This window comes from Micropterus dolomieu, linkage group LG04 (assembly GCF_021292245.1).
Source record: "Micropterus dolomieu isolate WLL.071019.BEF.003 ecotype Adirondacks linkage group LG04, ASM2129224v1, whole genome shotgun sequence".
NCBI classification, from domain to species: domain Eukaryota; kingdom Metazoa; phylum Chordata; class Actinopteri; order Centrarchiformes; family Centrarchidae; genus Micropterus; species Micropterus dolomieu.
Window position 1 is genome coordinate 23,470,894 of NC_060153.1, and position 12,808 is coordinate 23,483,701.

The following is a 12,808-nucleotide window of genomic DNA, read 5'->3' on the forward strand; positions in this document are numbered from 1 at the left end:
ACCTCAACTTTGTATTTAAGTAGCCTACAGCACTTGAGTGAATGTAGTTAGTTACATTCCAGCACTGCTGGTTTGTCGCCTCTCTCTCTCTCTGTTCGTCTCTCAGCTCGGACATATGCAGATGCTCCAGCTGACAGCAGCGGGACGCTTTGTCATATCTGGATGTTTGGACACCCAGCAAAGTAAAGTCACCAGGTTTCTCCAGAGAAGCCCCTGAAGATTCCCATCACACCCGGACCCTAACCCCGCAGAAGCCTCTCAACTGACTGTGAAGAGCAAACCGTGGATGTGAGTGCGCGCTGATGCCGAGCGGGAGGAGGGGAAGGAGGGGGAGAGAGCCGTTTGGATAGGGGCGAGCAGGGACGCGGAGCGGCGAGCTCTGCACGGACTTTTACACTTTTGTCCTCCCCTATTCATGACAAGCGTGCAGCTCACACGGCAGGCCGGTGCGTGCAGAGAAGTGTCATGCAAACGGGACTGAAGTCGTAGATGAGCTGCGGCTCCGACGCGCACACAGCAGCTCCGGCAGGTTCAGCGCGGTGGTCTGGTAAGGACTGAAACAAACATGAAATCCAGGAGTCAGGACCAGAGTTTGTCCGACTCCAGAGAGCTGGACAGATCTTACGACCCCCTTACAGGTAGCCTATTTTTTGTCATATAAATGTTTTTTTTTAAACGATGGGAAACTCAGCTATTGCTTGATTCATTCCTGTTTGCTGACCTGGCTTAGACCCGCGCGCTCATGAAAGTTTGTAAACTGCCATAGGTCAACTTAGGCTAATCGATATGTTGCAATAAGGAAATAATATTTTACTATTGGACTTAGTCCCGTCTAAAACAAAAGAAAACATTAAGGATCAACACATTCCTGTTTAATCATCTGTCTCTGCTTCAGAACAGCCGGGGTACAAAGTCAGAATCTGGACCGTCCGCACCACAGCTGCTTCAAACAATCCCGCAGCCTCTTTACATTGCTCAGTAAATGAAATGGAGAAAGATTTTACCTCGAGATGAACTTTAAATCATTGCTTTAGCCTGTTGTAGTTATAAATAAGAAGTTGTATTATCCATAGGGCAGCAGGTGCTGAAGCATCATGCCATCGGTAAAATAACAGCAAGCTTTGTGAAACATATTGATGTGTGTGTATGGTTGGTCCCCAGTGAGCGCACATGCTTTTCATTACGTGTTGTGTGTTGGATATAAAGCCGGCGTCTTTACATGGCTGTAAGAGCTGAATGTTTGAGTTACATCTGCAGCTAAATGACTGCAGTCTGAAGCAGCGGGAAGGTCCAATAATGCCAGTAATGCAATTCTGTAAGGTGGTAGCCTACAGTTTGTTTGTGTGTGTGTGTGTGCGTGTGTGTGTGTGCGTATGTGTGTGTGTGTGTGTTTGTGTGCAAGGTGTAACAAACAAACAAAGCTAAAGAATGTCTGGTGTCTTGGTTTTCTTTTAATTGTAAACTGAATATCTTTGGTTGGTATATTCTTGATTGGTTTGTCAGACAAAAAGAGTAATTTTAAGATGAAACATTGCAACATTTTCTTCATCTTTTGACTTTTAATAGACAAAAATACTGAAATTATTAAACATATTGATCTATAATGAAGATAATCAATAGCTGCAGCCCAAATAACATCAGTGGTATTAGTGTTACTCATATCGTTTGTTTTCAGGAAAAGCTCTAAAAGTGCAGTGGAGATGACTGAGCAGCAAATCATCCCACTCCAATGATAGAAAAGACACATTAAAGGCCTGATGTGCTTTACAAAACTATTTCAACTTTCATATTATGACAAAAAGCCACAAAGATGCACATCAGTTTTTTCATTTTGTTTTTTATCATCTTAGTCGTTTGTTATTGTGCATTTTTTTTTAAACTTTCTCAGTGGGATAGTGAGAAAAGTCCTTCCGATTCCTCTGTATGTCTGCTACATGTGGAGAAACTGACAATAAGGCTGACCTTGATCTTGATTTAAATAGTATAGTGTAATTTGATAAACACTGATGCGAGAGAGAGGAAAGAGAACACAACTGCAAAAAATATGAGTGTTAGTCTCTCTCTCTCCTTCCCTCTCTCTCTCACGCACACACGCACACACACACACACACACACACACACACACACACAGTTTGCTTTGTAAGGCTGCTCTGACATTCTAGTGACAGCTTCCAGAAATAGCCTTTTTCTGTAACAACTAAACAGATGTATAAAAATAACTGCTATCATACAACATAAAGTGTTTATTTTAGTTTGCAGGACACTTCTAAACAACTGTATTTAACGGACGGTATACAGATGAAGGTTTATTTTGTCAGTGTGATATCCATTCAACAGCAGGTTAACCAAACAGGGAACAGGTGTGTGAACACAGAGGCTTTATGGGGCATTGAGGAGACACAAACAAAATTTTTTATTTAAGAGTGAAGTGCAGGGGCGTCGTGGTGCTGAACAGCCTGAGGCACAAACTGTGCAACCGCAGCCTTTGCTGTTCAACTCTACTGTATCTGTCGAATAAACACCCCAACGTCAAGTGAAACATATCGATAAAGGAAACAACGACTGCTTATGGAAAAACGCAGTTAAAAATGCATTTGAAAGATTTATCAGCTAAAACCATTCAGACCAAGCAGAAACTAGTCTTTATGTGCAGCTGCTCTGCTGTAAAGCTGCTGAAAACCTCATGCTGTTTACTCCAGATTGTATTCATACATTATAGATACTGGATCTTTTTCAAGTCAACACTTTCAGCACTACACTTCACAAGTTACAATGACCCTACTGCTGCTGTACTGCAGCTGAACCATCACGGCATGTGGAACTGACTATGACATATTGGAAAATAAGATATTTTTCTTAGTTAGATGTCATATCTGTACAGTTAATATGATGCTACAGTGAGTGGTCAGTTAGCCTAGCTTAGCATAAAGACTAGAAAAAGGGGGAAACAGCTAGCCTGGCTCTGTTCAACGGTAATAAAATTTTACTATTTAACACATTACATCTTGTTTGTTTCATCCGTACAACAACCTAAGTGTAAAAACAAAAAAGTCAGGTGTTACAGGGAGTTACGTGCCGGACTATTTCTTGGCCAGGAGCAGTTGCCCGGGCAGCCAGCGGAGACTCCAGGGAGTTATTCCTCCTGCCATAATCCCCTGTAACAATGCAACGTGTTGTTTTTACCCCAAGGCTTTTACATGGGTTGAACAGACAAGCGATAATGTGACCTTTAGAGGTCCTGGTATGTAGATTTTGTTACCACTGGAAAGAGCCAGGCTAGCTGTTCCCCCCTGTTTCCAGTCTTTGTGCTAAGCTAAGCTAACCAGATGCTTGTAGGTTGTAGTCGTAGCCCATATCTACTTGTGATAACGCTTAATTACATTTTTATTCATTCAATTTTTGTAGAGTAAACTGTTTTTTCCCTACTGCATCAAAACCTGTGAACACAACATAAACATTACATTTATATAACATAGTTACATAGCTGATTTCAACATAAAAGCCCCTCTGAGCCAAACAGATTTAAAGGTGTAGGTGCCAAATGGAGATGGCTGTAGTCTGGACTGATGAAGAGTGTTGTATTAAGATCAGTGTTGTGTAACAATCAAAGCTGACCCAACTGATGAGGTGTTGTCTGCCACTGTGTGAGCGCACATGAGGTAAATTGAATTGATATAAACCTCTGTAATAATCACTGGGGTGCTCGCGATGCCAGTGATAGAGAAGGTGTTTGTGGATTTAAATATGTTTGTGTGTGTGTGTGTTTGTGTGTGTGTGAGTGTGTGTGTCTGGCCAAGAAATAGTCCGGCACATAAACCCCTGTAACCCCTCATGGTTTGTATGAGATGGATGTCTATAATCTGAACCATGTCCTTCTGAGGATTATGGTAAGTACAGAGGCTGTTGCCTGGGCAACATTATCTTACAAACATTCATTTAACGTTACGTGACCCTACTTAAGCTGCCATGACCTCCAAGTAAACCCAAAATGCTACCAGTGAACGAGGGAGGGTGTTTGGGTTTAGTGTCATAATAACATGAACAGTTTTAGGTGTCTTTATAATCATATGCAAGTTTTAAAATTATTTCACAGTTAGTAAATAATTTACTATTATTTTACAGGTTAATAATAATCTCTCACAATGGATTGACAAGTTAAAATTGCACATAAACAATAAACAAAGCTTTACTTATTCCCTGCTAATATACTGTACATACATCCCTGCTTTTTCTTTGCAGCTCATAGTCAGGAAGGAAAGCTAACTTGTGGGAAGAAAGGTTTGTCCTTTATAGGACAATAGAGGGGAAAAGAGGTCAAAGCCTCTGGATTTTCTCTGTGGACTTGGGTGTTTTTTAAGAGAAATGTGCCTGAAGATGATGAACTAAGAAATAAAACCAAGAAAAAACACTCATTATGCACAAAACTCCCACTTTGGGAGGCTTTAATCTTTCCACTGTGATTAAATATATCTCCAAAGTCAATACTGTCAAGTGCTTTTTTCTTAATGCCAGAAACTTGCCTCCCTGATCCAGCTGACTGAGATCCCATTGATTAGGTCCACTTCAGAAGTTTGGGTTTGAGAAACAGCAGCAAATGAACTGAGATGCAACAGATTTATGCTATGGTCTCCTAAATCTGCTAAAGGAGTTTGGGACTTTTCAGAGTCCTTAATAAACATTTTATAAACACTTTACAAGTGTAGCCCTCCTTTTCAAGAGCTTCTTTCTTTCTTTCTTTCTTTCATTGTCTCTCACTTTTCTCTATACTCAGTTTAAGTATTTTCAGCCTGGAGGCTTTGCACCAGTGGATAAAAGAGTCTTTAAATGTGTTAATAACAGCAGGGAAGAGTGTATTGATCTGCCTCAGAGGGCTTCATTTGTTGAAATTGATCCACACAATCAAAGACAAAGGCACCCAGAGGGTCTCCAGAACTGAGGAAAAGGCTGCTGGATGAGCTCAGCAACCTGCTGATATAACTGGTGAGTCAGTCAGTTATTCATCAGTCAAACCCTGGAAATGGTCGATGTTCGCTTCATACTGTGGGACAGTTAAAAGTTTACATAATGCAACTTACTTGTGTTGCATTTGCTCATATTTTAACATCATGAACAACATCCTTTATGTTGGCTAACAGTGAGTGGTATGCATGTCCACATTATGTTCAGCTAATGATCTTATATAACTCATACAAGCAGCTGGAATGGTGCTTCAGACATTTATAAGCTGCTTGTCTCTCTAAGAACAACCTCCCGCTTTGGTTTTTTGTTGGATTACTGTGCAAACCGCTGCCCTTAGCAGCCATTTCAATAACTTAGAAAATATCTTTGATCAATGCCCTGCGCTCTAAAAAGTCTAAAAATACCAGCTGAAAGAAAGCAAGCAAGCAGCAGGGAATTTGTTTCCTTGTCTCTCAGCAAAATGGTTCTCCTGTTTGAAAAGAAATCATTTTACAGTTTTTATTTTTCTGCATCAAAACGCTGAGATGTTTGTGTCATCCTTATTGCCAGTGAAAGGCCCCGTAAAGCTTTGTTTGTTTTTCCATAGTTGCGCAGCTGCTGTACTACATAAAGGCTGGGTAGCAACTGGTGTATTCTCACTGAATGAAATTATATTAATTCCTGATTATGTACACAGGCTGTATGTGCACCATCGGCAGATATGATATAAAGGAAGAAGTGAGAAGTTAGGCCTGTTAAATGCTTCTGATATGCTCTTGAGCAAAGCCTTTAGTCTCTGTGTTACTGCAGTGCAGCTGTTCTGTACAATCCTTTTTGTCAGGTGTGAATGAATGAGTTTCATTGTGTGTTTCAACCTGTAGTACTGCTGCTTTATGACTGAAATATAACCCTTGTTTACTTTACATTACTGATGACCATTTCCCAAACACATCAGTGTCTCAGTGTGTTATAATAAGTCTGATTTGAATTGTGCCTGCAATAAGCTAATGCATCCCGTTGAAAACTGTGTCACCTTTATCCGTTTACTTGTTGAAGTTGTCAAATTGTGATAATGCAGTGCGACGGTTTTGAACACTGCTGTTCGTGCGTTTACATATTTATGAGTACATTCAATATTTTAGAGAGGGCTTCATGTACCTGTCTTACCTTTTACTTGTGATAGGATTTTAGGGCCAGCATCTTGTGGGCTAGACTGGGAGTGGAGGTGCAGCATCAGTTCTACTTTTGAAACATGCAACAGGATGTTCCACCTGTCTGTTGGTATGCTGCCATGCTAATAGTTGCTTCCTGTCTGTATGTCTGTTAAGCCCTTCTCTGACTTTAAGGCCTTTGACAGCGTAATCTGACTGTAGTTCAACACTGCCCTCTAGTGGCAGGAAGGACACATGACTGTCATGTAATAATAATAATAATAATAATCTTTATTTGTAGAGCACTTTTCAAAAACAAGTTACAAAGTGCTTTAACAAGTATAAAGACAATAATACAAAAACAATACAAGATAAAAGCAAGAAAACATTGAAAAGACTAAAATACACGTCTAAGATAAATATAAAATATATATATAATATACATATATATATATATATATATATATATATATATATATATATGTATATTATCACGACACTTTCAGCTGATATTAGACTGGTGAATACCATCATTTACAGGATGCATTTGGGAATCACTTCAAACAAATTGTCTTTTTTAACCCACTGTATGCCTACATTTGATATAAGTTTGTAGAAATCTGTTTAGGGAGCTCCCTCGCAGTGCTTAAACTGTGAATTATATGTGCTGTGTTTCAAGCAATAGTTGGTGAAGAGGCGTCCTCGTCTTAAGTGGGAGGATAAATAAGAGTAGAGCGAGAGAAGTTCACATAGTAAGAAGTGAGAAAGAGGGGATGAGACAAAAGGTGAAGGGTAGAGCGTGAAGGAAAGTAGCAGATGAAGGAAATAGGACACAAAATGAGTGTGGAAAAGAAGACAGATGAGAATGAAACAGTGGAGCATGGACCAAAAGAATTACATCAACAGTTGGTTGTGTGAGCATGTCAGCATAGTTCAGCACCTTACATCTACAGCCTCTCTTTGTTCTTGGGTTGTTTTGGGTCGATATATAAAGTCTCTGTGTCTGCTTTGGATGAGAGAGACTACAAAACAAGATGCATTCAGCAACTGAAAGCAAGTGAGACCCTTAAACAGAACACGAAGAGAATTTAGGAGCAGGCGAAGCTTCCAAACAGAGGCTGGAAATGATGGATGAAGAGGAAGGTTGTGTTTTACTGTAGCAGGTGTGTCAACCTTTCTGGAGCTCCTACGGGAGGAGGGAGGAGGAAGGAGAGGGGTTGAGCTTGGGTGGGAAAGGGAAGACATGCAAATGTTTTGTTCAATAATCAGCTTGATAAAGATGGTTGCAATCCACTAGATCAGGATTATTAGTTGATTCACATGCAGCTTTGGAGCAAGCTACAAGTTAACAACAGAAGTTGAGAGAAAGACTCTGGTTTGAAGTGAGAAAGGTCATCCAACAAAGATAAGAAGCAAAGGAGTGCTGGGGCTCAAATTCATCAGGAATTGACAGAGAGAGAATGACATCCTTTTTAAAAGGACAAAAACATCTGGCTTTCACAGAAGAAGATAGAAGCTCATCAGATGCACCGTTAAGGACGAGTGAAAACTGATGTCAGAGCCCTGCAGAGGAGCCAGAGCTGACCCTCAAACACAGTGAGCATGGAGCAGAGGAAAAGGAGACGCCAGAGTCTGTTGAAGATGGGCAGACGCTTTTACAGCTGGCTGACTGGCACACTGTCAACAGGTACTGTCGAGTTAGAGGGAAGAGTTGACAGAGGAAATTGTGATATTCACTTTTCACAATATATTTTTTCTGTCATTCATTTGGATCTAAATACAGTAAAAGTAATCAGACTCTATTCGATGTAGCCTGCAAAGAAGTTGTTTATTTGACTGATAAAATGTCTCTATAATCAACATACTACTTATTTAAAGATCACAGAGTGAGGATTCATGTATAATGTATGATATTTAGTGAGTGAAGGTTAGTCATACAAGTTTAAATATTCTGTTGAATAATTGAGTGTGCACATTGATAATTGAGGGGTGACTTGTTAATGTCAGTGGTACTCTGTCACCCTTTTAGTTCTATGGTTGTTGAAATGACATTTAGCTGCTGCAGCTGCTTGTGTGTTGGACACAGAGCTGGTAGAAGGTGTGGTGTCGTGTTGTGTTTCGTGTAAGTGGTGTTGTGTTGTGGTGTCTGTAAAAGCCAGGGGACCATAATGGTGGGTGTCCGGTCTTAATATTTGTAATCGCAAGGATTCAGTAAAATCTTTGCCTGTGTGTGTGCGTCTTTCTTAACCCGCCTTTCATTGTCACTTTTATTCTCCTTTCTCAGCTTAAAGCATTGTACTTAAACCTCACTGAACCGTTGGTGGGGCAGTCATTAGAAACTCATGCTGTGACGGCAGACTTTGTTGTAACTCACAGAAGTTTATTTTAAATTACAGTAGAAAGATTCCGAAGATACCAAGAATGTCAGGCTACATTTTAAAGAAATGTGTGTGGAATGATGCTTACGTCTCTTTTTAATTTAATTGAATGGTGCAGCCAAAAAAATGTTTTAGCCTTGTGTTGTAAATATTTGCTCTTTCTATACATTATAAAGCTTCAATGAAGAGCTGGAAAGAGATCATAAAATACATAATAAGCTCTCAGTGTGGAGTTAGATTACCTTAATGTACGTTAAGTTACTTAGGGGGGAAATAATATTTATGACCAATTACGCTAATTAGCAAATGTTAGCATGCTACCACACTAAGATGTTGATGGTCCTTTTTATATACAGTCTATGTGATTGTCACATTGCATAGCAGTCAGCTCAAAGCACCACTGTGCAGCCTCACAGAGATGCTAGTGTAGCTGTAGATGCTTAGTCTTCTTCCAACACATGAAAAACTCCTTTTAAAAGACCCATGTTAGAGGAACTCAATTTTAAACCTACTGAATTAAAAGAAAACGTGTTGGAAATCCCGCAACATTTTCACCATATTTAAATCAGAGAAGCTGGTGATGACTTCAGTCATGTGTCATTTCACTCAGCCCTCACTTGCTGGATGCTCGCCAAACGGCTCTGATCTGAAGGGTCACACTGGTTCAGAGCCAGGTCAGCAAACTCATTTGCACAAAAGTTAAATGGAAAAGTCATTCAAAGTACTTGAGTGTAGTTTGGCCAGTGTTTCATCCTTTTAAGATAGTGTGTCCGTATGTGGGCCACTCTATCTGCTTCTAAACTCTGCTGTGATTGGTTGTTTCCAGGTAACCCACAATCCAAACCCAATAAAAAGACCATAAAGCAGCGGTTCCTCAAACTGCTCCCCTGCTGTCGCTCTGGCTCCAGCTCTTCAGTTAATCAAAGCAAGTGTCAGGCCACACAGTCACTCTTCATGTGAATTTAGTCACTGAGAAAATGAAATGCTCTTACTTTTCCTATTTCTCTAAACAAGGCTTTTTCATGCACACTCTGGTGTATCTCAGGGAGTAACTATTTCAGTCCTCCCTCCATCCCTCCATGCAGGAAGTATAGCTGACGAGGCTGAAGTGTCGACAGTGTGTTACAGACCGGACGGGCTCGACCGCCTCATCCAGCAGACCAACTTCAGCAAGAAGGAGCTGCAGGTCCTCTACCGGGGATTCAAGAATGTCAGTCAAAGATTACTGTGACTTCTTGATTAGTTTTTCTCTCTCTTTTTACTCTTTTGATTGGCCTTGTATATGAATATGGAGTGCTTATATACAATATGGATGTTTACATTGTTTATATGTATAAGAAAGTGTGTGTGTTTTTGTCATTGCCACAGGAGTGTCCCAGTGGTGTGGTGAATGAAGAGACTTTTAAAAGCATCTACTCCCAGTTCTTTCCTCAGGGAGGTAAGACAGATCCTCTTCCTTTAACTCGTGTATTTAATCTTTAACATTTATTTTACCAGCATGTCTCTGGAATCAGAAGATTGACAGGCCACTCATGGTTTTCTACTTCTACTGTAGTGAAAAGCATTTTTTTCAGTCATTCTGAGTCTTTATTAAGACATTGTTAAATGTTTCTACAACTACAAATCTATGCTTTCACAGGTTTCTAAAGGGTGATATAAAACCATGGGCTTTAAAAAGAATGTCATTTCACAAACTCAAAATCTTACTGTATCCTATGTGAGCCCATAAAAATCTGTACATGTGGTCTCTGTCGTACTCTGATTTGCTGTACAATTGTTCATATTCATAAGCATTTGAATGGTCACTTTATTTTCTCTTTCTTCCAGATTCAAGTATGTATGCACATTTCCTGTTTGAAGCTTTTGACACCCACAATAATGGAGCCGTCAACTTTGAGGTGACTGTTCCATCCCTTCACTTCTGTGTTTTCTTCCTTTATGCTCCACAGTGAGGCACTTTCCTACATTTATTGGTTGTTATAATCTTTTTCACTACTCTAGATTACCAAATGTATTTCCATGTAACATAACTCTTTCTAAGATATTTCATTTATTTAAATTCATAAGGACACATAAGGTACATTGTTAATATGGACTTTCTTGGCATTTTTGGTGACAGTACCACATATGCTCAGGGTGTTTTTTTTTCCTGCTGTAGGACTTTGTTATAAGTCTCTCCATCATCTTGAGAGGCTCCATCAATGATAAACTCCACTGGGCCTTTAATCTGTACGATCTCAACAAAGACGGCTGCATCACCAGAGAGGTACTTGAACTCGAGTTGTGTCTTGTGTTGTGTTGGCAACTCTGATGATTGATGATGATATTCTTACTTCTTTTCCTCACTTTGGTCTGTCCAGGAGATGACAGATATCATGCACTCCATCTATGACATGATGGGGAAGTACACCCACCCCAGCATGAAGGATAATGCTCCCAAGGAGCATGTCGACAACTTCTTCCAGGTAGAACATACAAATCAGGTCAAGTCAAGGAATTTGTAAAGTTTGCTTTAAAATGAGCTTATCAGTACTCTAAGTGTTCAGTCATGTTTTATGGACCACCCGAACTACTGAAGCATTTCATATCAGTCCCTCATAATCTACTCATACACCATGCTTATTTAACTAGATGACAAGACATAGGTTCAGGACTGCATTCGCTGTAGATAGAAAAGGAAGACCTAAAACACTGCACCAGATATATTTGTTTTTCTGTGTATGTTGTTTGGGCTTCTTAAAGGTACCCTGAAGAGTTTTTGACCACAAGGAGCGATGTGGAGCACTGTTTTTATGAGCAGCTGATTTGTTTGTATGTCTTGCACTAGCACAAGGATGCCCTGTCCTGTCATCATTGTCAGGCTGCTCCACTGATCTTCAGTCGTTGGTGTTAACGTGCCAAGAAATGTAGCAAAGTCCAACAAAAGCCAATGAAGAAGACTAGCTAGCTAGCAAACATGGATGTAAACAATGCAGGTTAAAAAAATCACTTTGCATTTGGTGAGAAAACTGAATGTAAACATAACTTTTTCAAGCAAATCCCACAGAGTGCCTTTAAGTTAACCTTTGAAACATGTGTTGCATTTTCCAGAAAATGGACAAGAACAACGACGGAGTGGTCACCATCGAGGAGTTCTTGGAGACATGCCAAAAGGTCTCCTGCATCAAGTGTTTTTAACAAAACTTTCACTTCCACTAGTGAATTTCTCCAGTGTGGGATTGATAAAGTCTATATTATCTTACCTTATCATATGATCTGCAGCTTTCTCAGTAGTTTAACTTTGTCCTCTTGTTTCTCCTTCCAGGATGAAAATATCATGCAGTCCATGCACATGTTTGACAATGTGATCTAAGGCTCGGTGGACACAGAGATTTTCCCTCCTGTCTGGAGCTCATCCATTGTTCTTCAGACCCCAACCAGAGTGGACCGTTTTTCTGGGCAGGTTTTATTAACGTTTTGCAGTTTTGTGTGTGAGTGTATAGGTCCAAAAATTCCTATACTACAGGAAGTCATCAAAAAGTGGATTCTGGGGTTTGAAGAGCATCATGATAGATTGAGCTGTGCAGGCCGATTTGAACAAGCATATTTATTGCTTAATTAATTAACAGATGGCCCAGAAAACAACAGGAAACTGCCATGGCCTGTTCACTTGTACAAATGATGACTATAAACTTAGCATCTTTTCTTTCTTGCATGAATGAATGTGCAGACACATGGGTGAAATTCAGTAATGCTTAAAACATTGCAGAGTATCACACACTGTCTATACTCAAAGTTATATTACAACGAAGGACGGCTCTAATAAAGGGATTAAGTTTTAAATCAAGCAATAATCTTAAAGTTACATGTTATTAAACCTTGTCTGTTCTCCACTCACATTTATTGTAATACTGTATATTGTATCTGCATGATGTGTCTATTTTGACTGGCCATTGAAATGTATAATTAAAGTGTTAATATATTTTCTATATGGACATGGTAACAATCATGATGAAATTGAATAAAACCACACAAATGCTATGCTATGCAAAAGCACTTACTTACTTGATTATTGACCAGCAGGAATATTAAATCCGCTGATGCCACAGTCCTCCTTGACCTCTTGTTCTTGTTACAGGTGTCCCAGCCACAGGTTTAGACTTCATCTTTGTCATTTTATAGTTTTTTTTCTTTTGAAAAATGTAATTCCTTGCAAAGGCTTTCAGTTGTACAGAAAATCTATTTTCTCAGTATGTAACGTGTTTTTTTTCCCTTTTTGCAGTTACGGATGACTGGATGACTAATAACGTTTTTCAGTATCAAACATCAAACATTTGCTACAAAAAGGAGGTACAAATTGAA

General features: G+C 39.6%; 1 protein-coding gene across 4 annotated transcripts; it reads left to right on the plus strand.

Annotated features, from left to right (window-relative positions):
- The first annotated feature begins 565 nt into the window (after positions 1-565).
- LOC123969518 (Kv channel-interacting protein 2-like) lies at positions 566-12,133 on the plus strand. Of its 4 annotated transcripts, none has more exons than XM_046046989.1 (9): positions 566-638; positions 9,294-9,396; positions 9,482-9,677; positions 9,836-9,905; positions 10,295-10,365; positions 10,626-10,733; positions 10,828-10,932; positions 11,558-11,620; positions 11,772-12,133. In XM_046046989.1, the coding sequence occupies exons 1-9, from the start codon at positions 566-568 to the stop codon at positions 11,817-11,819; spliced, it is 837 nt and encodes a 278-aa protein (XP_045902945.1). In that variant the 3' UTR covers positions 11,820-12,133. The 4 variants fall into 4 exon arrangements, with proteins under 4 accessions (XP_045902945.1, XP_045902946.1, XP_045902948.1 ...); XM_046046990.1 differs by having other exon boundaries at positions 9,294-9,392; positions 9,553-9,677; XM_046046991.1 differs by lacking the exon at positions 566-638 and adding an exon at positions 7,692-7,776 and having other exon boundaries at positions 9,557-9,677.
- The last annotated feature ends 675 nt before the right edge of the window (positions 12,134-12,808 follow it).

Coding starts and splice junctions, on each gene's coding strand:
- LOC123969518 (XM_046046989.1), top strand. CDS start 566: ATGAAATCCAGGAGTCAGGACCAGAGTTTGTCCGACTCCAGAGAGCTG. Junction 9,906..10,294: donor CCAGTTCTTTCCTCAGGGAG/GTAAGACAGATC, acceptor TCTTTCTTCCAG/ATTCAAGTATGTATGCACAT. Junction 11,621..11,771: donor TCTTGGAGACATGCCAAAAG/GTCTCCTGCATC, acceptor TTCTCCTTCCAG/GATGAAAATATCATGCAGTC.